The sequence below is a fragment of the Ursus arctos genome, unplaced genomic scaffold (assembly GCF_023065955.2).
Source record: "Ursus arctos isolate Adak ecotype North America unplaced genomic scaffold, UrsArc2.0 scaffold_14, whole genome shotgun sequence".
Lineage (NCBI taxonomy): Eukaryota > Metazoa > Chordata > Mammalia > Carnivora > Ursidae > Ursus > Ursus arctos.
This window is the reverse complement of record NW_026622808.1, coordinates 3,057,486-3,084,920: the sequence shown is the minus strand read 5'-3', so window position 1 is coordinate 3,084,920 and position 27,435 is coordinate 3,057,486. Positions and strand designations below refer to the sequence as shown.

The 27,435-nt window shown below is 40.6% G+C and overlaps 1 protein-coding gene and 1 non-coding gene across 4 annotated transcripts in view; both read right to left on the bottom strand.

Annotated features, from left to right (window-relative positions):
- PIGL (phosphatidylinositol glycan anchor biosynthesis class L) overlaps positions 1-27,435 on the bottom strand; it is a 77,320-nt gene that overhangs the window by 43,554 nt on the left and 6,331 nt on the right. For 2 of the 3 annotated variants that reach the window (XM_026521083.4, XM_026521084.4), the window contains exon 2: positions 20,341-20,440. In XM_026521083.4, the coding sequence (XP_026376868.1) occupies positions 20,341-20,440 (100 nt within the window). Of the gene's footprint in view, positions 1-20,340; positions 20,441-21,179; positions 22,377-27,435 lie in introns of those variants that run through there. The other variant, XM_026521085.4, reaches the window with a different exon arrangement.
- TRNAE-CUC (transfer RNA glutamic acid (anticodon CUC)) lies at positions 1,783-1,855 on the bottom strand. Its single transcript has one exon. It is a non-coding gene; the product is annotated as a tRNA-Glu (tRNA).

The window sequence follows — 27,435 nt, the reverse complement described above, 5'->3', positions numbered from 1 at the left end:
GAAGTACCGCATCAAATGACCCGAAACAATATAAAACGAAGTTTGTCTGTTTGTTCACACCGTCACATGAAAGCAGCTAGCCAGGTTTCCACCAGTTTTGGAAAGTATGTTTGGGATGAGGGCTGTGACTTCAAATGGAGGTTAGGTGGCATACACGGAATTCCTTTCGAGAGCATTCCAGGTGAGACATCTCAAAGAGATAGGCAGTTAACTTTCAGAGAAGCTGATCTGCCTCACGTATTATATTAAGACACTACGGGCAGAAAAATGAAGAGTGGTTTTAAGTAGGAGCCCCAAAATGAACATGCCAAGAAACAGAAGCTTATGCTGCAGGGGCTAACATATAACTGACTAGCTTCTGACTCTACGTATCACTCCAGAGTGAGCAGTAGTAGGGATTTATTTATTTCACTACGGTTAATGATTCTTCTAGCAAGGTTAAGGGTCCTACTCTTGATTTTGGCTCAGGTCATGATCTCAGGGTCATGAGATCAAGCCCCACGCCAGGCTCCAGCATGGAGTCTCCTTGAGATTCTCTCTCTCCGTCTCCCTCTGCCCTTCCCCTCTCCCCAGCCCCACTCTTGCTTACTCTCTCTGTAAAAAAAATAATAAAATTTAAGAAAAATTAAAAAATCATAGCTTTATCAAAATAAAAGTCACATATGCTATAATTCCCTCATTTAAAGTGTACAATTCGTTTTTTTCTAGTATATTCTGAATCGAGCTACCATCACAGAAATAAACATTTTCATCAGCTCAAAAATAAACCCCATTATGAGTCGCTCCCCACTTCCCTCTCCTTCCAGCCCCCCCTGGCTACCACTGATCTACTTTATGTCTTCGTGGATTTGTCAATTCTAGACATTTAAAATAAATGGAATCATACAATTATGTGACTTTTTGTATCTGGCTTTTTTTTTTTTTTCCCCCACTAAGCATGTTTTCTAGGTTCATTCAGGCTGTAGCATGAATAAATACTCCATTCTTTTTTGTGGCTGAATAATATTCCATGGTATGACCACACCACATTCTGTTTGCCATTCACCAGGGGATGGACATTGGATTTGTTTCTACCTTTGTGCTATTGTGAATTGTGCTGCTATGAACATTCATGTATACTTTTTTTTTTTATGTATAAGTTTTTGCTTGAATATCTGTTTCAAATTCTTTTAGGCATTTTTGTAGGAGTAGAATTGCTGAGTGATGGTAATTCTATGCTTAATTTTTTGAGGAACTGCCAAACTGTTTTCCACAGTGGTTATGCCATTTCACATTCCCACTAGCCATGTATGAGGGTTCCAATTTCCCTGCATCCTTGTCAACAACTGGTATTTCCCTTTTTATTTTATTTTTTTTAAATTATGGTCAATCCACAGGGCACCAGGGTGGCTCAGTCGTTAAGCCTCTGTCTTCAGCTCAGGGTGTGATCCTAGGGTCCTGGGATCGAGCCCCGCATCAGGCTCCTCCGCTATGAGCCTGCTTCTTCCTCTCCCACTCCCCCTGCTTGTGCTCCCTCTCTGGCTGACTGTCTCTCTCTCTCTGTCAAATAAATAAATAAAATCTTAAATAAAATAAAATAAAGCAAAATTATGGTCAATCCAGTGGGTGTGAAGTGGTATCTCACAATGGTTTGGATCTCCATTCCTGTAATGACTAATGATGTTGAGCATCTTTTCCTGTGCTTTTTGGCCGTTAGAATATCCTCTGAGAAGTGCCTATTAAGTCTTTTGCCTGTTGTAATTTAATTAAATTTAATTAATTTATTTTTAAAAGTAGGCTCCATGCCCAACATGGGGCTTGAACTCACGACCCTGAGATTGAGAGCCACATGCTCTTCCAACTGAGCCAGCCAGGTGGTCATTTTTAAATTGGGCTGTTCGTTTTTTGTTGTTGAGTTGTAGGTGTTCTTTATCTTATGTATTACATATGTTCTCTACCTATAGATATGATATACATTATACGTGACATATTTATCTATATCTACATATCTATATGTGGATATTAATTCCTCATCAGATATATGATTTGCAATTATTTTCTCCTATTCTGTAAGTTGTCTTTTCACTCTCTTGATAGTGATTGATTGATTGATTGATTGATTGATTTATAAGTAATCTCTACACCCAACATGGGGCTTAAACTCAAAATCCGGACATCGAGAGTCGCACGCTCTTCCAGCTAAGCCAGCCAGGTGCCCCTTGATGGTGTTCTCTAATGCACAAAAGGTTTTAATTTTGATGAGTCCAATTTGCTTATTTTTTCTTTTGCTGCTTGTGCTTTTGGTGTCATATCAAAGACAACTTTGCCTAACCAAAGCTCATGAAAATTTATTCCTATATTTTCTTGAAGAGTTTTTTAGTTTTAGCTCTTATGTCTTTTTTTTTTAAAGATTTATTTATTCATTTTAGAGAGAGAGAGTGAGCACGAGAGGGAGGGGCAGAGGGAGAGGGAGAGAATCTCAAGCAGACTCGGTGCTAAGCACAGAGTCCGATGCGGGGCTCCATCTCACGACCATGAGATCACAATCTCAGCTGAAACCAAGAATCTATAGCTCAAATGACTGTGCCACCCAATGCCCCAGCTCTTATGTCTTTTTGAGATAATTTCTGTGTAAGGTATGAGGAAGGACTCCAGCTTTGTTTTTTAGCATGTGGATATCCAGTTGTCCCAGCACCGTGCGTTAAAAGGAGTATTCTTTCCCTGTTTAACTGTCTTGGCTCTATTGTTGAAAATCAATCGACTATATATGTGAAAGCAGCATATATTATTAAAAGAAAGAAAGAGGGGCGTCTGGGTGGCTCAGTTGGTTAAGTGTCTGCCTTTGGCTTGGGTCATGATCCCGGCGTCCTGGGATCGAGCCCCGCATCGGGCTCCCTGCTCAGCAAGGAGTCTGCTTCTCCCTCTCCTCTTCCCCCCATACCCCCTGCCCTAGCTCATGCTCTCTCTCTCCCTCCAAGAAAGAAAGAAAGAGAAAAAGAAAAAAGAGAATCTGAAAAGAGTAAAGACCATAAGAGATGACCAGCTTAGCTGTATGTCAGCCTTAGGAACTAGGTCTAACGAGCTATGACAGTCTAGCCAAACTAGAAGATGTAGCAGCACAGCATCTTAGATTACAACACATACAGGCAGCTGCAATTTTTCTTATCCCAAGGGCTCTCAAGAACATCCCACAAATGACTAAGAATTACTTCTTGGAACTTGGTGCTATGAGGAAATAATCTGAAGGACTGACCTAATAACCTTTCTTCTGGTCATTAACATTATTTGTCTGTAAGACTTTCATTTTAGAGAATTAATTGCCTCATACTCAAAAATTTTGGTTCCTTGTACAATTTTTGTAGATGCTACAGACTGAATATTTGTGTTCCTTCAAAATTTGTATGTTGAATCCCATTCCCCCAGTGTGATGGTATTTGGAGACAGGGCCTTTGGGAAGTGATTAGGTCATGAGGGTTCAGGCCTCATGAATGGGATTGGTGCCCTTCTAAAGGAGACCCCAAAGAGCTCCCTTGCCCCTTCTGTCATGAGAGGACACAGTGAGAAGACAGCAACTATGAACCAGGAAGTGGGTCCTCACCAGACACCAAATCTGCTGGTGCCTTGATCTTGGACTCCCTAGCCTCCAGAACTATGAGAAATAAATTTCTGTTGTTTAGAAACCACCCAATTTATGGTATTTTCATTATGTCAACCCGAATGGACTATGACAGTAGAGGTAAGGGTGAGCAGGCTAAAGTTATTTTGGTTAATCAAAGAAGGTTTTTTTTTTTTTCAAAGTTTATTGACCGATAGTAAAGTTTACTGAGTGATAGTACAAAGTTCCCGAAGAGGGAGGGGACCCGAAAGGGTTGCCCGAGGAAGGTCTACTTCTGAGTTTCTTCATATCCTGTCCATCTTTCCAATGAGAGGCCTCTAGCTTGTCACAATGGACATATTCTACTGGAAATACATCATTAAATGTAAAAGTGCTTAGTAAAATTTTGGAAAGCCCTTAAAAATGTCCAGCATATTACTGAGTTATGCACATGAACCTCCATTTATAGAATATTGTTCTTCTATAATGTATAAACATATCTTGCTCTGCTCCAGGGGATAACCTAGGAACCCTAGTCTCAGCAGCTTTTGGTAAAATGACCATCTCATTCAGTCATTTTACATATAAGAAATGAAAAGCTCGGAGAGAGGAAGTTATTTGCAAAGGATGCAGCTGGTTTGTACCTGAACTCACACTTCAAGACTCCTGGACCCAAGCTCTTTCCATAATACTGTACTTCCCTCATTTTCTTCTTTCTGGTCTTGATTTCCTCCTATTCATCCTTCCTTCGACTGTCAGTGGTAATCTGTCTAAAATGGAAATGTGGACTTCTAGTTATGGTGCTGATGACATTCTCACTTCACCCCCTTCTCTCAAATTCAACTGTTTGTTTTAACTGTTGTTGAAAGCAACAACAGAAATAAGAGTTATGTAGCATCAACTTCGATGAAACAAGAAAACCACCATATCAGAAAACCACACACCATGAAACATAACCTGCCTATTACTGTGAAATCTGCCCCAGAAAGAGGGGGTGCTGTGTGTTCGACCTTCAATGGGACTTGAAAATCCCTCAGAATCAAGCCTCACCATCCTTAGAGGCATCCAGTGATCTCTCTCTGTTTAGCAGCATGAGAACTAGAGACAATAATGGTCATGGAGAAACAAACTTTGAAGGAGAATCATGTTGATAAATTATTTCTAGGCTTACATCAAATCTTTTTGCCCTAGAAGAGTACCAAGAGGTGAATAAGAGAATACATAAAACAAACAAACAAAAAAACCCCACAAAAAACCCAGGTACCTCCATAGTAAAGGAAAGACAAGGTTTGAAGAGTTACTATGGACAATAAGATTCAGGAGAAGCTTCAGATGGTCCCAGCTTGATACCGGAATCATCCTCTGCTTCTCCAAAACTATTCTCCTGCAGGTACTGGCCCTACTCAAACATAGGAAACAACCTCAAAACAACCAATGGGGGAATATCCTCTATGCATGGCAACTTTAAAAATAATAGAAAGAAAGAAGGAAGGAGAAAAGAGTGTAAGCAAAAAAACAGCTGAAAGACCTATATAATTCCAAAATATCTTCCAGGGTCTCAAAGAATTACCAGCAGCATGATATTGGGGAAAAAAAAAAAGAAGGAAGAGGCACTTAAAGAAGAGATTTAAGGGTTTCACAAAGAGGTTTCTACATAACAGGAATGAAGTTAGTGTACCTTGGCAAATAAGCAAGGAAAAAATCAATATACAGCTTTTTAAAATTAAGTAAGAGACATGATGGAAATGTTGACAAGATCTCAAAATTGAAAGGGACATTGACATACAGATCACAGAGATGATAGTTATGGAAAACAAAAAGATCCAACGTACACATAATTAGTGTTTCTGAAGAAAAAGACAAAGCAAATGGAACAGAAAGAGAAAATGGAATCTACAGATTGAAAGGCTTACCATGTCCTAGGAAAATTTAAGTTAGAACAATCAATACCAAAATGTAACATGGTATGGGGCGCCTGGGTGGCTCAGTCGGTTAAGCATCTGACTCTTAGTTTCGGCTCAGGTCATGACCTCAGGGTTGTGGGACTGAGCCCCACATCAGGTGCCATGTTTGGAAAGACAACAAATAGATAGTATTGAATATACAAAAATACAGCATCTACGCACTGCTCTTCTAAAACATATTGGTGGATGAATCCAGGTCAAGTCAGACAAACCATAGTAAAACAGACTGATTGGACTAACACAAGATTCAGATGAAACAACTACGGGAATAGTGGTTTTCAAAAAGAATGTCATAAACCTTGATAAGGTGAAAGTAATAATATAATGGGAATTTGGGGAGAACGGTTTCCGGGGAAAAATCCAAATATGCTCACTTCTTCCAGGCAGTTAGTAGAAGGAGATACTCTGAAACATGGGTTAAAAACACCACCACCACCACCACCACCACCACCAATAAAAACTTAAAATATTTCACTATCTTTTCTTCTTAATTTTGGACAGATATTTTTAGGAATTAATCCACTGGAATTGAATTAGATGGAACATTTATCTGAAGTTCATCTCAAGTTAAAGTTCTTCAATTTTACTTCCATTTAGTTTCAGGTAACATTCAATTTCATGGCATCTATGGAATGATTTCCATTTTTCTAAAATTATAATATGTATTCATCTATCTTTCTGTCTGTAAATATGCATAGAAAGAAGGCTAGCACTGAGTATATTGACAGTGGCTATTTCCAAGTTAAGAGCATCTAGATGATTTTTACTTTCTTTTTATTTTTTACGAGTATGTATTATTAAAAGTTAATTATTAAAAATACATAATGTTCACAAATCTGACCATCTTGCTCCTTTGTTCAACGTCTCTCTTTTAAAAAATATTTAATTTTAATTTTAAAAAAGATTTTATTTATTTATTTGAGAGACAGACAGAGAGAGCATGAGTGGGGGTGGGGGGGAGGGACAGAGGGAGAGGGAAAAGCAGGCTCCCTACTGAGCAGGGATCCCAATGCAGGACTCAATCCCAGGACCCTGGGATCATGACCTGAGCAGAAGGCAGACACTTAACTGACTGAGCCATCCAGGCGCCCCTAACTTTCATTTTTTAAAGATTTATTTATTTATCCTAGAGAGTGAGAGAGTATGCAAGCAAGCAGGGGTGGGGTGGGGAGGGGCAGAGGGAGAGGGAGAGGGAGAGAGAATCCCAAGCAGACTTCGTGTTGATCATGGAGCCCAACATGGGGTTCCATGACCCCCAGGACCCCGAGATCATGACTCCGGCTGAAACCAGGAGTCAGACGCTTAACTGACTGTACAACCCTGGTGCCCCTTAAGCGATTTCTATGCCCAAGGTGGGGCTTGAACCCACAACCCTGAGATCAAGAGTCACGTGCTCCACCCACTGAGCCAGCCAGGTGCCTGTTTATGGTAGTTTTATTCATAATTGCCAAAACCTGGAAGCAACCAAGATGTCCCTCAGTAGGTGGACAGATAAATAAATTGTGGTACATTTAGATAACAGAATATTACTCAGCACTAAAAAGAAATGAGCTATCAAGCCATGAAAAGACAGGAAAGAACCTTAAATGCATATCACCAAGTGAAAGAAGGCAGTCTGAAAAGGCTACATACTGTATGATTCCAACTATGTGACATTCTGGAAAAGGCAAAACTATGGAGACAGTAAAAAGACCAGTGGTTGCCAGAGCATCGAGGATTTTTAGGGCAGTGAAAATAATCTTCATTATAATGATAGATTCATGTCATTGTAAATTTGTCCAAACATATGGAATGTAAACCCCAAGAGTGGACCCTAGTGTAATCTGTGACTTTGGGTGATTATGACTTCTCAATGTAGGTTCATCCATTGTAACAAATGTATCACTCTGGTGAGTGATTATATTGATACTGAGAGAGGCTCTGTTATGTGTGGGGTTGGGGTATGTGGGAAATTTTTGTACCTTCTTCTCAGTACTGTTGTGAGCCTAAAACTGCTCTACAAAAATAAAATTAAAAAATTTTTTTTAAATATAAAGGCTGAAAAAGATACAGTTGGAAATTATATACTTTAAAATAAATCTAATGAAACTTTTGGTTTATAACTACTGTATGCTCATCAAAACTATGGAAAAAATACAGGAAAGTGTAAACAAAGTATATACTGCTTTTTTAAAAAGATTTTATTTATTTATTTGTCAGGGGGGTGCACAAGCAGGGGGAGCGGCAGGGAGAGGGAGAAGCAGGTTACCTGCTGAGCAAGGAGTCTGATGTGGGATTCGATCACAGGACCCTGGAATCATGACCTGAGCCAAAGGCAGATGCTTAACTGACTGAGCCACCCAGGCATCCTTATACACTGCTATTTATTTATTTATTTATTTATTTATTTATTTATTTATTTTAAGATTTTATTTATTTATTTGACAGAGAGAGAGAGAGAGAGCCAGTGAGAGAGGGAACACAAGCAGGGGGAGTGGGAGAGGAAGAAGCAGGCTCCCAGGGGAGGAGCCTGATGTGGGGCTCGATCCCAGCACTCTGGGATCATGCCCTGAGCCAAAGGCAGACGCTTAACGACTGAGCCACCCAGGCGCCCCTACACTGCTTTTTAAAACCGGATATTGTATTATGAACATCTTCCTGCGTTACTAAATATGCATTAGAAGATTATGGTTTAATGCTCTGAACCATGGCTATGTAACTGATCATACACTGCTACACTTTAGTTGTTACCAATTTAAGATTTTATTTGAGAGAGAGAGAGAGCAAGAGAGAGAGCGAGTGAGGGGAGGGGCAGAGGGAGCAGCAGACTCCCTGCTGAGCAGGAAGCCAGACGTGGGGCTCAATCCCAGGACCCTGAGATCACGACATGAGCCGAAGGCAGACGCTTAACCTACGGAGCCACTGGGGCACTCCAGTTGCTACCAATTTATTGTTATTATAAATAGTGTTGTAGTAAATATCACAATACAGATTAACCTTGAATCCTATTTTTATAAAAGTTTATTTCTTTATTTACTTAAGTATCTCGATACCCAAAGTGGGGCTCGAACTCATGACCTCATACTCCTCCGACTGAGTCAGCTAGGCGTCCCACCTTGAATCCTATTTTTCTTAAAGATTTTATTTATTTATTTGAGAGAGAGAATGAGAACAAGTGGGGGGGAGGGGCAGAGGGAGAGGAAGAGGCAGACTCTCCGCTGAGCAGGGAGCCTGATGCAGGGCTGGATCCCAGGACCCGAGATCAAGATCTGAGCTGAAGGCAGATGCTTAACCAACTGAGCCACCCAGGTGCTCCTTGGATCCTATTTTTTATGGTATATTTGTAACCTCTTCCAAGGAGCAGTACTAGACACAAATGCAGCTTTGTGAAAGCCTCCCCTTGCTGGTCCCCACTTTACCTCTGTTGCAGTCCTTCCCCCAGTAGCCTCCCTTCAGTTCCTAGAATAATCTGCCTTTGAAGCAGTACTGAAACAGCTTTCGGTTTTCACATAATAGCTCCATATCGGCTAGGTCTACTTCAGTCTCCATCCCTGGTTTCTTTTCTAGGAAACATTGTTGTCCTTTGCGCCTTCTGGGAGGATGGGAGCCCTGACTTGCTCTTGCCAACTGGGCCTGGAATGGTGCCCTTGAGCCTCAGCCCGGTCACTTCTTTGTGTATCTGGAGAAAAGGACTGCAGGAGGCTTTATTTTAATCTCTTACAGTGAGAGGATGCTTGGTCAGATATACTTTGGCAGCCAAGCATACGGCCTTTTTTTGCTTTTGTTTTTTTGTAGGGGAAAGGCTCTTACTGGGTCTCAAGAGGAGAGGGGGTTTAATTACCCACATGACCCCAAGAGTCCCAGACTTTGCTTTGTGGCTTCTCTTTCACTGTATGATTTGTATGGATTTATTGGAAAACACAAAGACTTCCAGGAACTGCTAGCAAGCCAGACTCATTTATGTTTCCTAGTAGGTACTGGATTCTATTTCCCTGCTCAGCTAAAATTAGTCTGTAGAAGTCTTGGGCTTGTTAATGCCAAACTGATGTGAAGACAAGCACTGGGAGAAATGAGATTTTTATTGTGCTGCGACCTTAGGACAAATGGAACCAAATCTACAGGATGGCAAAATAAAGAGCTGTAGAAAAACCCTTCCAAGCCAAAGTACTCATTTAGCACTTTCTAGAAAGTTAAAAATAACTACGCAAGTCAGGGATCCAGACCGTTTTATTTAATTAAAGGAAGAGAAAACAATTTCAGTTAAGTCTCAGAGTCACCATTGCTGGGTAAATGAAGAGAAGGTGAGGAGAGGGGTTAGGGATGTCCAGGCGTCGCTCAGGTTCTTTGAGAGCACGCCTTTTACGTGCTGGCCACAGGAAGAAAGCTTATGGTATGAGTGGAGTCATTCATTTATTCGACAAATATGTATTGAGGGTTATGATAGAGGTTGGGGGTGCAGGAACAAAAGAACAGAGGGGCTTATGGTATAGAGTAAAAATTAGAGTGTATGCTAGGATATAACAGGACAACGAAATTGTAACAAAAGTGCCCATGAAAATCTAGGCAAATCAGGGATAGCGCCACAGAATGTAAGGTAACACTTGAGCTGAGGTTTGGAGGCGGAACAGAAGTTCGCTAGAGGCACCAGGCGAGGGGTTAGGGAAGAAGCCTGCTAGAGGGAGGGGCTAGCATATGCAAAGGTGTGAATGCACAAGAAAGCACCGTACATTTGACGCCCTGCCTAAATATGGGACCGGACATAGATGGGCGTACTGAGTCAGCTAGGCGTCCCTATGACAAAATGGGGCAGTCCTACCTATTTTGTCATGGGAATAGATGTGATGTGGGTATGAACACGTGTTGGCTGATGAGGCCAAGCGGGGAGATAGGGATCAGACCACGGAAAGTTTTGAGACCTTGCAAGTCTTGCTGAACAAGAGGTCACTAGGCTTCAAAGCACTTTCATGGGTATGGGTTATAATTGGGGGGATGGGCTTTGTTGTCTTCCATCATGATCATGCCTCTCTTGAATCCCCACCCTTTCCAGTCAGAGCACTTTGGAGCCATGTGGCTGACCTTCTTCCCACTCACCCTGCAGAATGAAGCCCATGAGAAGACCACAGTGTTTTTATAAAAAGGCTTAAAAACATCATTATATTTTCAAGGAACTCTATTCTATGGTTTGAATTTATCAAATCAAATCTTATCACAACGTACACAGAGTTATTTCTAATTTAGCATTCACTTGTATGGATGCAAGCTGAGTAGAGAGGGAAGAATATTTTATTAGATATGTGGGGTAGTCTTTAAAAAAATATATATGTATGTATATATATGTATGTATATATACATACACACATAAAATTTAGAAATATAGGGTTTCTAAAAAAAAAAATCAAACTACACAGAATTTTGTAGAATTAAAAAATGAAAGTATCCCTCTTCCCTGCCCCAATTAAGTAGCAGCTACTATTAACAAGCCTGGAACATGTCTTTTTTAAATTTTATTTTAAAGATTTATTCATTAATTTTAGAGAGAGCATGAGAGGCAGGGGCAGAGGAAGAGGGACAGAGAATCTCAAGCAGACTCCACGCTGAGAGCAGAGCTGGAAGGGCGTGGATCTCAGGGTCCTGATATCATGACTTGAGCAGAAACCAAGAGTCGGAGGCTTAACCCATTTTGCCACCCAGGCGCCCCTGGTATGTATATTTAGAAATTATCTCTGCATAGAAATATGTGTGTGTGTGTGTGTTTAGAGAGAGACAGACAGCGTGCAATGGGAGAGGGGCAGAAGGAGAGGGGGAGACAGAATCCTAAGCAGGTTCTACACTCAGTGCGGAGTCCAACCCGGGGCTCGATCTCACAACCCCGTGATCATGACCTGAGCCAAAATCAAGAGTCGGTCGCTGAATGAACCAACTGAGCCACCCAGGTGCCCCTGCGTGCGTTTTTTTGTTGTTTTGAAATATAAACAAAATAATTCTATGGACTCTTCCGCTACATTAAGAAGCACAAAAGGAACAAACGACTAAAGCTGTAGGTTGCATTTTCCAATCACACACAATTCCCAAGTACCCCGGAGAGGGTCTCTAATCTCCACCGTGGGCCTGAACTTCAGCACTGCACAGTGAGACAGCTTTGCACAAAAGCAGCAGCGATGACTGTCATGCCAACACCTATTCGTTAGGTCCAAAACCGTGAACTGTTCTCTTTCTTCAACATCTAGCACGGTATGTTGCCCATTCCAGGCTTTTAATATGTACCTGTTCACAATATCCAATTTAATATCATATGACTCAGTAAATGAGCAGAATATCTATGGCGGTATTAAGAACTGGGTAAAGTTGCCAGAAGTATTCATTCAGTTGTCTAATGACTGTGATTATGCCTTCTTTTCTTGACAACTGAATATTTGTGCCTCTGTAAGTGATTAGGTAAGTGGTTGACTGAGGTGAGCTCCTCTGGCCAAACGTTTCCCTGAAATCAAGCAAGGAGGCTCAGAACAATGGAAGAGAGAACTGACCACACGCAGTGCCCACAATACCAACCAAATGCACTCTCGAATACACACTCGTCACAAACGGGTGACCTACTTTCCTGCAGGAAGGCAGGAATCAATCCTGTCTTCCTTTCTGGTTTTGGGTCCTACTGCTGCCATTTATTCAATGTGTGACCTCGGAGAATTCTCTTAATCTCTCTGAGCTTCAGTTTCTTCGTGTGAAACAAAGCATAATAAAACCTATCCTGCACGGTTAGTCAAAGACTCAAAACGAGACGGCCTTTGTTAAAGTATGTGTCAGGCACGGGACAGATGTAAGATATGGTAGTTGAGGCAGAGGTCTTGGAGCCAGACTCTAACACTTACTAGCTGGATGACCTCAGGTGAATTATTCAACCTCTCACCAACCACGGCTTCTTATCCACAACATGGGAAGAATCATTGGACTATTTTGAGGAGTAAGTGAGATCATGTATTTAGCATGGTTTTTGGCACAGACAATAATGGCTGACTCCATATTTATCATTATCATTATTAGTGTAGGTCCTCCATACAACTTTCCTTTTTTCTTCCTCCCCTAAATTCTTCTGACTCCTCTGAATAACCTAAAGGAAGATTCCAAAGCTCTGCTTTTTCTGGGTTAGGAAATGTGAGGCTGAATGAATGAATAAAGATTATGTGTTGCTAGGGACTGGACTGTACCCTCCCAAAATTCATGTGTCGAAGCCTTATCCTCCAGTGTGACTGTATTTGGAGATAGGGTTTTGAGCAAGTAATTAAGGTGAAGTGAGGTCATAATTGTGGAGCCCTAATCCTGTAAGACTGGTGGCCTTCTTAGTAGAGAATGAGAGAGAAATTTCTTTTTCTTCTCTCCATGTGAGCATACAAAAGCAGTCAGCCATCTGCCAGCCAAGAAGCAAACCCTCTCCAGAAACTGATGCTCTTGGACCTTAATCTGGGACTTCCAGCCTCCAGCACTGTGAGATAATGAATTTCTGTTGGTTAAGCCATGCAGGCTACGGTATTTGGTTATGGCAGCCTGAGCTGACTAAGACACATGGTTTCCTTGAGTCTTCAAACTGGCTTCTTCAAGTATTTATTTTTGGCAGGTTGACTACCTCTCTACTGTAGCATTTCACAAGAGGAGATGTTGCTGAAGCTGCGTGATCTTCAGAATACATAAAAAAAATTAGTAAATTAAGATAGACGGTAAGAATGATGACCTTGATAACCAAGCTAAGATCTTTGGTTTGAGGGCAGTCTTCACCATTCAGATCGGGCCCTGAAAAAACATCTTGCATTGCTGGGCAAAGCAGACAGGGGGATGTCCGTGTGTAAAAACGGGGGGCTGGGGCATAAGCCCATTCATGTTATTACTAATCTTAATAGCGGGAAAAGAAATCACAACTTACACTGAGAGAGTAAAAGGGAAGTACGTTATCTTTGAGAAACAAGCAACTTCTTTCACTGATTCACTCAAAACCATGTATCTTTCAAGGTTTATAGAGGAGGAAGTTTAGGAGGAAGTTTAGGAGGTCAAGTCACTTGTGTAGGTGACAGTTAATAACCTGATAAAGCTGAGGCAGGTGGGGCACTCTGGCTCTAGACCTGTGTTCTTGAAAGCATTACAGAACCTACTGGCATAGATAGAGAAAAAAACTCCCCCATGACGACCCCAGTAGTTTACCCTGAGCCAAGGAAAATGGAGAATAAATTGAAACTTTTTTCTTTTTTTAAGTTTATTTATTTTTTTAAGTAATCTTTACACCCAGTGTGGGGCTGGAACTCACAACCCCGAGATGAAGAGTCACATGCTCTTCCGACTAAGCCAGCCGGGCAGCCCTGAAACTTTTTTCTTATCTCTTTATAGGGCACTGAAATGACAGGAGCCCCCAAATCTAACACAATGAAGGTCACTTCCCAACAAAGATACCTAACACAATGAAGAATATCTTTTTTAAAAAGATTATTTATTTATTTGAGAGAGAGAGAGAGAAAGAGCATGAGCAGGGAGAGGGGCAGAAGGGGAGGAGAAGGAGAGGGAGAGAATCTCAAGCAGACTCTGTGCTGAGTGTGGAGCCCTATGCAGGGCTCGATCTCACCACCCGAGATCATGACCTAAGCTGAAACCAAGAGTCCAACACTTCACCAACTGAGCCACCCAGGCTCTTCAAGAATATCTTTCATAACCGGCAGCCAACACAGTTAATGGTAAAACACTAGATGCGTTCTCAATCAATTCATTCATGCAGATCAAATTACCTGCTCTTACCACAATTGTTGAACACAGTTTAAGAAATTCCACCCAAAGAAATAAGAAGTGGAACATAAATAAGAGACATACATGGAAAGACAGAAGACTATATTAGTATTATTTGCAGATGCTACACCCATAACACTAAGAGAATCAAGTGAAATGTTCTTAGGTTCTTTAAAGAAGTTTCTTAAGTAGATGGAGATTAAAAAAAATACACATAAAAATCAGTAAATCTTCTCCATACCAGCAGTGAAGGCTTAAAAAATACGTCAGAAAAAGTCTTACTCATAACAATAACAAAAAATAAGATAAGCCAAAATAACCCAAGTAAGAATGTTTTTGGCACTCAGACGAAAGAAACTACAAGAAGTCCTGTCCTTTGTCTCTGTAATTCATCATCTAGGAATCTACCTAAGGACAGGGTCAGAACTTCAAAGATTTATTATCAGATTTTAAAATACTGGGGCTCCTGGGTGGCTCAGTCGGTGAAGCATCTGCCTTCAGCTCAGGTCATGACCTCGGGGTCTTAGGATCGAGTCCAGCATCGGGCTCCCAGCTCAGCGGGGAGTCTGTTTCTTCCTCTCCCTCCCTCGCCGCTCCTGCTCTCTCTCTCTCAATCTCAAATAAATAAATAAATAAATTCTAAAAAAAAAAAAGATTTTAAAATACTTTAATATCAGGGAAATTTAAATATTCAATAGTAGGAGAATGTTAATCAGGTTATAATACATCCTTGTGATCACATCTTTAAAACTATTCTAAGGACTATTTAATACTTGGGAAAAGGCTAAAAATAGTCCTTGTGAAAAAAAGGAGGATACAGATTTTTTTATAGCATCTGATGCTAATTTTGCTTAATATTGGTGTTCTTCTCTGAGCAGGCAATTCTCATTTGGTTCACAATTTTCTGAAATATCCCCATGCCCACTCCTCAGGTTACATGACACCAGATGCATAACTCTCCTCCTCCTCATCTGTGGTTTTCTCTTCTTGCCTTGCCTGATCTCCATACTCTCTTATCACCCCACTGATCCAAGGGCAACCGCATCCACTCCAATGGTTTTAATCTTTCTATGTGCTAAGGATGACTAACCTGTTCTTTCCTCTAACCCAATTCTCACCCGCAAACTATGCCAGCTAATCTCTATCTACCTAGACCTCTATGCCTGTAATTTCCGTTATTCCAGATTTCTTCTGTTCTTGAAATCCTGCCATTTAAATCTCTTCAATAAGACTCAAATTCATTCCCTCATCTCCATCTTACCTGCTGCACTCTAAACTGGGACATTCTCCTTTTGCCAGGACAAATGCATGAGACTGATTGTGGTCTGTGGTCCTAATCTCTCCAATCCATTCTATCATCAGAGTCATCGGAGCGATCATTCCAAAACTTTTATTTATTTTGTTTAATTTTTTTTTTTAGAGAGAGAGCACAAGTGGGAGGGGGTAGAGGGGCAGAGGGAGGGAGAGTGAATCCTAAGCAGGCTCCACGCTCAGTGCAGAGCCCAATGTGGGGCTTGATCTCACGACCCTGAGATCATGACCCGAGCTGAAATCGAGTCCCTCAGTGAACCAACTGAGCCACCCAGGCGCCCCAGAGTGATCATTCCAAAGCAAACAACCGATCATCTGTCTTCACTATTCATTGTTTCTGTTTCTGCTGTGATGTCATGAAGGTTCAAACAGTAAGAGGTGCATGTCTGCCACAGCTAATCTATCTACCGCTCATCCAAACTCCATCCCCCAACCTTTTTCCCTTGTGGGAGGAAGCAGCTAATTAAAGCAGGTGCTGAAATGAAAAAGGAAACCCAGGGAGAGTGACTCAGCTCATGGACAATGCATGGAGACAACCTAAGCCTAACAATCCATTGGATTTTTCTCACCGAAGTGGTCTTAATCAACTTAGAGCCATTTATAGTGTCTTCTCTTCCCCAGGCTCTGCTGTGGATCTTCCTGAGGTTTTAGGCATTTTCCAGGTACTACCCACAGAACCTAGTCTGTCTTTTTAGCCTGTTTTCCTTTGTTTACCTCTGCTTAACCTACCTTTTGTTCCTTGGTTTGGCTTGGACACTTGAAATACATCTCCTAGCTCGGCATCCTAAGCAGTCCAATACCTAGGACCCAGCCTAGGCCAATCCCCTAGACCTTCACTAACCTAACCAAACAAAAACACAGGCTGAGGGGGTACAAAGCATACAGGCTTTGTAAGATGGTGAGACAAAACGAGCATTTTTCCTACTTACAGCCTCTACTTCTGCACTTCCTTCCCTGTCCTTAACTGTGTATCTAGAATCTGGATAACAGAAACCACATAGCAGACAAGTGAGCTACATCTTTCTTATAGATTGCCCTTGTATGTCCCGGAATTAAGGCCAACTGTTAAGTAAAGTTACCAGTTCATGCTAGAAATTGGTTAGTGTTTACCTGCTTAAAGGTAAACTATCCAAATGGGACTCATTTCCTGGACAAACAGGATCTGAAAATTATGGTATAAGTAGATACGGGTTATAGTAACGATATAACTTCTCTAGTACTCCTGGCCTGTAAAAACAGCAGGGCAAATTTTGTTTTGTAGGAACGAGTTGAAAACATTAGCAAAATTACTACTTTGGCCTTTTTTTTTTTTTTTTTTAAAGATTATTTATTTATTTATTTGACAGAGATAGAGACAGCCAGTGAGAGAGGGAACACAAGCAGGGGGAGTGGGAGAGGAAGAAGCAGGCTCATAGCGGAGGAGCCTGATGTGGGGCTCGATCCCAGAACGCCGGGATCACGCCCTGAGCCGAAGGCAGACGCTTAACCGCTGTGCCACCCAGGCGCCCCACTACTTTGGCCTTTTATATAGTTTCAGGGTGATTGTTTTATTTCTTCTTTGCCTATACTTAAAGGAACTTGTATCTTCATCATGTTATAAGTTGTATTATCTCCTTCTTGCACATTACCCAATAACAGAAAAGGAAAACCTTAAAAGAAGGAAGCAAGCACAGTCTAATTTATAATAAATCCCGAGAGCCACGTTGCTGGTAAGGAACAGATATTTAAGCCCAAAGGGTAGTAATACTCATGAACTCTGTTGCTGTTATATAGACCTCTGATTTTTTTTTTTTAAAGATTTTATATATTTATTTGACAGAGAGAGAGAGCAAAAGCAGGGGGATGGGGAGAGGGAGAAGTAGGCTCCCCACTGAGCAGGGAGCCTGATGTGGGGCTTGATCCCAGAACCCTGGGATCATGACCTGAGCCAAAGGTAGACGCTTCACTGACTGAGCCACCCAGGTGCCCCTGATTTTTTTTTTAAATTGAAGATGAAGGTCAGTAATTATATATGCCAGAAAATAATCAGAGTTTAAGGCACATGTATGGTACTCGAAACTTTTTCTATTATAAAAATTTACAAAGAAGTTAAAAGAGTAGTATAATCAACACTCATGTATCTTTCATCAAGATTCAAATTGTTAATATTTTACTATTTTGGCTTAATCTATATAGGTATGCATTTTTTTTTATTTTAAAGATATTTTATTTATTTATTTATTTATTTATTTATTTATTTATTTGACAGAGAGAGACAGCCAGCAAGAGAGGAAACACAAGCAGGGGAAGTGGGAGAGAAAGAAGCAGGCTCCCAGGGGAGAAGCGTGATGTGGGGCTTGATCCCAGAATGCTGGGATCACGCCCTGAGCCGAAGGCAGATGCTTAGCGACTGTGCCACCCAGGTGCCCCTGCATTTTTTTTTTCTGAATCATTTTAGAGTAAATTGCAGACATCATGATCAGTCATATTATATTTAGCCTTGGTTTTCAATATCTGCTTTCAAGTATTTTTTCATTCACGTTTTATAAAATCCTTAAACAAGATTTAAAAAAAGAATAATTACGTTATGTTGTTAGAAAGCAAGATTTATGGTGTAAGAAAAAAGAAGATTCGATGTAAAAATCAAAGATATTAAACAAAACTCCTGAAATATTAACTCTACATTGTAAGAATTAGTATTTCTGATTTCATTTTCCTTAAAAAAAAAAAAAACCCAAAACATATTTACTAGCTCTGTCCACTATGAAGGTCAAGTAACAACAGGAAATAATAATACTGTAGCAATAAACACTCCTAGTAACTCTGGTTATGGTCTCTAAACACCACACCCTACCAAGAGAAACCAAAGCTCCCTGGAGGGACGGCTGATGCCAGCACTGGTGCAGGAAAGCATACAAGAAGGTGCTGGAAAATCTCGTTGTCCCTGACAGCAAGCAAATCCTACAAAACTAAAAAGACCATGCCAAAAGGACATAGGAGCTAACATTAAGAGGCTCAAGAACCAAAGACGAGACAACTGGAGAATCAAAGAACACGCCTGAAACGGAAACCCTGAATACATAAAAACACATAGGTACCCGATGAAATTAAAAAGTGCCCTCCTCTCCCATCTAAGTCACAATGGATTACCACTGGAGGTATGCAGGGCATTGACTCCTTATTCTGAAAATGGCAATTAAAGAATTAAGCATTTAGGGGCGCCTGGGTGGCTCAGTTGGTTAAGCATCTGCCTTTGGCTCAGGTCACGATCCCAGGTGCCTGGGACTGAGCCCTCAGTCCAGCTCCCTACTCAGTGGGGAGTTTGCTTCTCTCTCTGCCCCTCTCCCTGCTCCTGCTCCCTCTCCCTCTCTCTCTCAAATACATAAATAAAATAAAATAAGAATTAAGCTTTATCCTGTCTTTTCTTAAAGATTTTATTTGTTTATTTGACAGAGAGAGACAGCCAGCAAGAGAGGGAACACAAGCAGGAGGAGTGGGAGAGGAAGAAGCAGGCTCCCAGTGGAGGAGCCTGATGCGGGGCTCGATCCCAGAACGCAGGGATCACGCCCTGAGCCGAAGGCAGACGCTTAGCGACTACGCCACCCAGGCGCCCCTATCCTGTCTTTTCAGATCAAATTATATACTAGGGTAACTAAATAGCCCCAGCTGATAAAGTTTTGCTTTGCAGGAGAATTATAGCTAATACATTTAGAATGCAGGAGACATTTAGAAACTCAGCATTTGGCTATTTCTGGTTAACCAATGATTCAGGCAATCGTGAAAGCATTACATGAAAGGTGGGTGTGAGTCTTTAAAATGAAAGGAGTAGCCATTGCCATGTGAATTCACTGATCAATGGTAGAATCATTATAAGCGAGACAATCAGATAGCTTGCGGTCCCCTGAAATGATTCAATATGAAGTACACAGTACAGTTGATGCAGTGTTCTCTCCCCTGACAGTTCCAGCTAAGTTCTCATTTGCAGGAAATATGGATGATAGAAGAACAACTTAATACCATGAGGAGGCAGACAAATCCAGAATGCACGACATTCTACATGACAACTAAGCTTTTTCAACAATCAAAGACAAGTTGGGGAAGGAGGAAGGGACAACGGAGTGCAGAATGCCAACCAACTATCCTGTGTGGACTCCTCTAGGCCCTGATTTGAACAAACCAATTGAAAAAACACTCTGAGTTACTTGGAGAAATGTCAGTATGGACTGGGTGTTGGAGGACACCAATATTAACGAATTATTAATTAATTATTAACTTTGTTGGACGTGATAATAATGGCATTGTGACCATAGGGAAGAACGTATATCTTCTTAAGAGATGTGTATCTAGCTCTCCAGGGGTGAAACAACCTGATGGCTGGATTTTCTTTAGTAATGCGTCGCACACACAAAAGATGTGAAGTGGGGGTAGATGAAGCAAGTATAAAAAAGGCTGGATAATTACTGGGCTTTGGTAATGGGCATATGGGGGTTCATGACACGGTTCTTTATACTTTTGTGTAATTTTCGAACTCTTGTAACAATTTTTTTTTAAAGATTAAAAGAGAAGTAGCTATCTTCGGAGACAATCTGAACAGAAGTTGAAAACACTTATTTGCATTACACTGTCATTTAAAAACAAATGTGAAACTATTTTAAGTAGACTTCTCAAATAAGATGTTCTTATCCACCCACATTAGTTTTTTTGTGTCTTTTGAGTGTACCGCTGAGTATTTTTATTGCCAACCAATTTCTACATTTTTGAAGGATAAATTACCTGTTGTCAATAATCATTATACTGGAGGGTGGAATCCCCAAAACATCACAGCTCTGCAAAAGTTCTTTCTTACGCATCTCCCCTTGATTGTAGTAATTTCCTGAAGATAACAAATAGACAGTGGTAGATTTCTTTAATAGTGGAAATCCATCAGTTTACTCGTTCTTATCTCATCTTGTTCCCTAAGGGACTTAAGCCACCTGAAAACTTGTGGTTATGATAAAACGCTGAAGGAAACACTCCTATGAGAAGACTGACAGCAGCCCAATCTTTAGAATCACCACCATTTAATCCTTCCCCATCTCTGTATCTATCTATCTGTCCTTTTGCCTGTCTGTCTGTCTGCATTTTGGTTGCATGCTACAGGCAGTATTGCACATCACCAAGACCACTGGCTCTGGAGTTAAGCAGACTTAAAATTGCCTCTTCTATAACTGCCCAGAGTAAGCCAGGTACCTGGGCACGCTATTAATTTGGGCACCTTTAAATTGATAGTCCTCAAATATCTGTTGAACATTTATTTAAAGCAGAGGCTCCTACTCCTGAGTATTAGGGAAAATGTGTCCCTGGGGGATCTTGACCACATCAGTGTCCCAAAGAGCTTATATATCCCTTCTTTTCCCAACACATATATTCTATTTCCTAAGAATGGTTCTGCTAAGTACAGCTTCTCTGTATCCTTACAAATAATATACAGTGAAGTTTTAGTACCACTTAAACTGCACTTACGAGCAGTTGTCTAGCTAATGCATCCCTTAATTCGACTCTCCAGCAGATAACTGCATGTGTAATGTGCGGGAGTTACTTAACTTCATGCAGCCACGTCACATGTTCTTCACCTGTAAAGTGGAGAGGATGGCCATCTCCTCCCACGGCTTTCCTGAGGATTCCATGAGACAATGCATATCCACCCAGTTCAGTACGCAGTATGTTCTCTTTCCTTGACTTCTTTGGCTTTACCTTTCCCCTCCTCTGCTTCATTTCTTCCTGTATTACAATCCATTTTCATTGTCCTGACCAATTGGCATTCCCTCTGGGAAGCCTCCCATTTTTCCACGGCAAGAAATCATTTCCGGTACTCTGCTCAGACGTATGAACTTTTCTCCATAATTAGATTATTAATTCCTAAATGTCAGTGACCTTAAAAGTCACAGTCTCATTCAACTTTGTATCGTCCTGGAGTCCAGGACACTTCAGGCACTCATGAAGTGCTAAGCAAAGAGAGGCTTCCTTTACTGGCCTGATAACCCAGAGAAAAACTGCCACACGAGACCTTTCAACTTTGGCAGGAGTTAATCTAGTGCTAGTTGTGAACTGTTTGAACCCAGAAAGGAGGCAGTCATTACATTGTCTCCAACAAAGGGACTAACCCTAAAAAGACTCCAGATGATAGATTAGTTTTGTATTGTCCCCATCACAATATTTTAGTTACTTTTTTTTTAAGTCAGATAGAAACTATAGTCAATTTGATGATGGTTATTATATTTTAGGCTCCTCTCAAATCCATACACATACCCTCTCCTATTTCATCTTAAGCTTTCTTGATCTTCGGTGGTAAAGAGTCTAAGGAACACTAGTAGGTGATTCCTAAGTCCAGAGGCTGTGCACATCAGACTGTGATGATGATTCTGAGAAACGGCTTCGAGCGGAGGCTAATGGGTTTATGGACTTGGTTTTATGACTTTGTGTTTGAATTAAGGAACTTAAAATAGGTTAAGAAGTTGAAGTCCGAGATCATTTAAAAAATTTTCCCTAAGTTTGGTAAACATGTAGGCATTTCAACAGTCAGTGCCCGAGATCCTTCAGCAGCTCTTAATGAGACATTCTAGAACTGTGTTCAACTCGGGTAGGTGTACTCGGGATGCACAAGATTATTTGTGGGGGTGAGGAAAAGCTTTAGAACTTTTCCTCTTAATTTGTATACCTTGTCCTTTATGCGTCAGCTTTTGTGAATGTTCTATAATGTTCACATTCATTCAGTGGTCCGTGTACTAGGATGGCTATAGCAAAAACAAAACCAAAAAAAGAGCAGGGGCACCTGCCTGGCTCCGTCGGTGGAACGTGCAACTCTTGATCTCGGGGTTGTGAGTTCGAGCCCCATGCTGGGTGTAGAGATTACTTAAAAATAAAATCTAAAAGCAAAACAAAACAAAAAGCCATCACCACAAAAAATTACAAGTGTAAGTGAGGATGTGGGGAAATTGAAACCCTTGTGCATTGCTGGTGGGAACATAAAATGGTATAGCTGCTGTGGAAAACAGTTTGGTGATGCCTCAAAAATTTAAACATAGAATTAACATATAACTCAGCAATTCTACTCCTATGTATATACTCAAAAAAACTGAAAACAGGGACTCAAATAGATACTTGTGTACCTGTGTTCTTAGCAGCATTATTCACAATACCCAAAAAAAGGAAACAACCCAGGTGTCCAAATAAGCAAAATGTTCTATATACATATAATGGGGTATTATTCAGTCTTAAAAAGGAATGAAATTCTGATACATGCTACAACATGGATGAACTTTGAAAACATAATGCTAATTAAAGTAAGGCAGACATAAGGGGAGCCTGGGTGCCTCAGTTGCTTAAGTGTCTGCCTTCGGCTCAGGTCATGGTTCTGGAGTCCCAGGATTGAGTCCCACATCAGGCTCCCTGCTCAGCAGAGTCTGCTCCTCTCCTCCCCCTGCTTGTGCTCTCTCTCTCTCTCAAATAAATAAATAAAATCTTAAAAAAAAAAAAAAAAAGCCAGACATAAAAGGACAACTATTGCATGACTCTACTTATACGAAGTACCTAGAATACTTAAATTATTCTGGAGACGGAGTACACTAGTGGTAGCCAGAGGCTGGGGAGAGGAAGAAATGGGGAATTATTGCTTAATATGTGGAATTCTGCTGGGGATGATGAAAAAGTTCTGGAAACAGATAGTGGTGATGGTTACACAATATTGTGAATGTACTTCATGCCACTCACTGAATATTTAAAAATGGCTAAAATGGTAAATTTCATGTTATGTATGTTTTTCTACAATAAAAAATATTAAAAAATTAGATTTGCACTGAATAAAAATCTTTCAATTATTAGCTATCACCATAAAACAGAAATTATGTCTTTTTTTTTTAAGATTTACTTATTTATTTTAGAGAGAGAGAGTGCATGAGTGGGAGGGGCAGAGGGAGAGAGAGAGAATCTTAAGCAGACTCTACACTGACCGTGGGGCCTGCCACGGAGCCCAATCTCACAAACCTGAGATCTTGACCGAGATTAGGACCTGAGCTCAAACCAAGAGCCGGTGTCTTAACCAATTGTGCCACCCAGGTGCCCCAGAAATTAGGTCTTTAAAACTGGTAGAGGGGCGCCTGGCTGGCTCAGGGCGTGGAGCACGCGACTCTTGATCTCGGGGTTGTGAGTTCAAGCCCCATGTTCAGTGTGGATTACTTAAAAATAAAATCTTAAACAAAACAAAACAAAACAAAACTGGTAGAACAAGTTTTTAAAAGATCATTTAAAAAAAACCCAACAACCTGAGCATGTGTCTATGCAGTCAAGATCAAGGAACACTGCCATATGCTATTATCAACGAATATACTCATGCTTGTAAGTACTGTATTTTTAAAAAATTATTATTGAAGTAGAGCTGATACACAATGTTACTTAGTTTCAGGCACAAGAAGTACTGTATTTCCTTATTATTCCTAAAAGGAGTATTTTTTTTTTTTAAAGATTTTATTTATTTGACAGAGAGACAGCCAGCGAGAGAGGGAACACAGGCAGGGGGAGTGGAAGAGGAAGAAGCAGGCTCATAGCGGAGGAGCCTGATGTGGGGCTTGATCCCATAACACCAGGATCACGCCCTGAGCCGAAGGCAGACGCTTAACCGCTGTGCCACCCAGGCGCCCCCTAAAAGGAGTATGTTAATAAAGATGTTTACTAAGGGGAATATTACTTTTTGTTAGTTTCCTTGATCTCTGACTTACAGATAGCTTGTCATTAACAAGACCAAACATATGGGAAACTTCTTCTGAATATTTGGTCATATCTGTATCGGATGGAATGATCTATGTACTGCATGAGAATGGTGTCTAATTCACTGCAGTGAGCAGTTATAACAAGTATCTCCAATACTAAGCTCTTCAGAATGCATTGTTTTGATTATTCCCATTCTATACTTCTATCAGATGAGTTCTGCATTTTCCTTCTCTTTCACACTTGTGTCTTTCCTTTTCACAGTTCATGTCAATTTTTGTCACTGTGGGACTTCTCTTTGGTCTCTGACTTGATCTTCTTCCCTGATGTTTATTAGCATTTCTTTTATGGTTTCTCATAGTTTAAGCAAGTCCTTTATTTTTAGACTTAAAATTCTAACTTATTAAGTAAATAAAAGCTCTGAAAAGTGTGTAGCATTCTTTAATTGGGTAAATACTCAGCAAGACATAAACATTTTTACAGATACTTAAATACTGCTAGGTTCAGAATAGGGGTTGTGTAGAAATGGCATATAAATACTAAGCTTAATTATTAAAAAAAGAAGGTAAATATATATTTAGAAATATATAAAGTGCTCATAAACAGCTAACCTATCAGTTCACCCATCAGCATCAATGTCTATGAATAAGCATTGTTTCCAGTGAGTCCTTGGATGCCTATGTATTCTTTGGTTAGCATGATCATATGGAAATCCTATCAACCGAAACCTTAGGGAAAAACACCTATTTTATTGATATATACGTGTATTTATGTATAGAAATATAAAATTTTTATTTTTATAAATTAGGACCAGAAATATATGTAACCTTTGTGTCATGTTTTGAAGTTTCTGTAACTCCCTTAAAGAAACAGAATTCATGTTTTAATTTATTTTTTAACTTATTTTTGTTTGATTTTTATTGAGATATAACTGATGGGTGCAGTTTCAGGTGTACATAGAATTCATAATTTTAAATATTACTAATATATTCCATTCTCAACAGGGTACAGTGAATACTTAAGATCATACTTTTTTAGAAATCCCAAATGTACTGGATCAGAAAGAAAAAAGTGAAATGAGACTAACACCTTGAGGCTGGATCGAAATATAGCTCAATGAGGAAAATGCTGAAGAATTATTCATGGTTAAAAAGCAGTATTAAAAATATCCTGATAAGTTCTGTTTTAGGAAGTAAGGTGGATCAGATGTCTGGAGGGACCTTCTTAGCACAGAATACCTGAACAGGTGAAATGAAAGGCCAACATGTTTTAGGATGTATCGCTGAGGGGCACCTGGGTGACTCAGTCAATTAAGCGACTGCCTTTGGCTCAGGTCATGATCCCAGGGTCCTGGGATCCAGCCCCATGTCGGGCTTCCTGCTCAATAGGGCGTCTACTTCTCTCTCTCTCTGCCCCTCCCTGCCGCTTGTTCTCTCTCTTTCTCAAATAAATAAACTCTTAAAAAAAAGAGAAAAGAGTGTATGGCTGAATTAGTAGGAAAGTAAGGGCTATCTTTGGAGATCTCAAACAATAGGTAAGCACAAATCCAGACAGGTAGAGGGCACTGGAACCCAGGGAAGCTACGCCTGGTGGCCTAAAGTCAGGGCAGGAGGAGATAAAGGTTGGGTGCAAATAAGGAGACCTCTACATGAAGACAGGACATTTAAGAGGCCAAATCTACAGCAGGCGAACTAGGAGAAAACCCACTCGAAGCAGAGATGGTGGAGCTATATCTCTGTCTCAGGTTCCAGAGGGAAGGAAAATGAGGAAAACGTCATCCCCTACGAACTGTGAAGCACACGCTTGTTTTCACTTGGTGAGGCACACTGTGTTTTCCAAAAATAGCTACAGCAGTATTTCTAGTCCCACATGCACTTAGAGAACCTTGCTGTCCCTATCAACAGGTGGAGTCTATTTCTCTCCTTGAATCTGGATAGGACTTGGGATCTGCCCTGACAAGCAGAATGCGGTGAAAGTGACACTGCCTGATTCCCAAGGCTAGACCATAAAAGGTCATGTGGCTACCTATCCCTTCGTGCAGGCTTGCTCTCAGAATTCTTGCCCAGGAACCTGGCCACCAGCTTAAGAAGCCCAAATTACAGGGACTTACCATATGTGGATGTTCTGGTCAGCTCTAGCTGATTCAGGTGATTCTAGTCCCCAGCCTTTGGGGCTGCCAGCTGAGGTACTAAGCATTGTGGCGTGGAGACTACTGTGCTGTTTGAAGCCATGAGACCTAAGGAATCGTTATTGCCTTAAGCCACTAAGTTTTGAGATAATTTGTCACACAGCATTAGACAGTTAATGCACTTGGGTTTGGGCCCTGAGCTTACGCTAGCTCTACAGTCTGAAAAATCTCAATCTAAAATTCTGGTTTGGAGGGGCGCCTGGGTGGCTCCAGTCATTAAGCGTCCGCCTTCGGCTCAGGTCATGATCCCAGGGGCCTGGAATCGAGCCCCGCGTCGGGCTCCCCGCTTGGTGGGAAACCTGCTTCTCCCTCTCCCACTCCCCCTGCTTGTGTTCCCTCTCTCGTTGTGTCTGTCATATAAATAAAATCTTAAAAAAAATAAAATAAAATAAAAAATTCTGGTTTGGCATGATCTAAGGTGGGCAGTACCCTTTGCTGACTGGCTGAAGCAGATATAAATCATCAAAATATTATAAGTATGATTCCAAGAAACATGTGCTTATGATTAAAAAAAAAAAAAAAGACCCGCAAAATACACTTGGAAAGAAGTCACTCAGAAGGAGTTACTGAAAGAGCAGAATCAGACACAAAGACTCCAAAAACTAGAATTATTAGAAGCAGATATATATATTTAAAGAAATAAAAGAGAGGATCAAACTATGAAAATGTAACAAGACTATTCTATTTGCAAAGAGAACCTCTGGATATGAGAAACAGATTAAAGGACAACATTACTAATCATCTCAATACATATGTAAGACTGTTATAAAACATTTTATAGACATTAAAGCAGGCCAGTGTAAACCAGCAGACTGTAAAATCATAGATGGGAAGACTATATTGAAAATATGTCAACTTTCAAAAAAAGAAAAAGAAAATACATCAACTTCCCTTATATTGATCAACAGTCAGTGAAATTCCAATGAAAATGCCAGAAA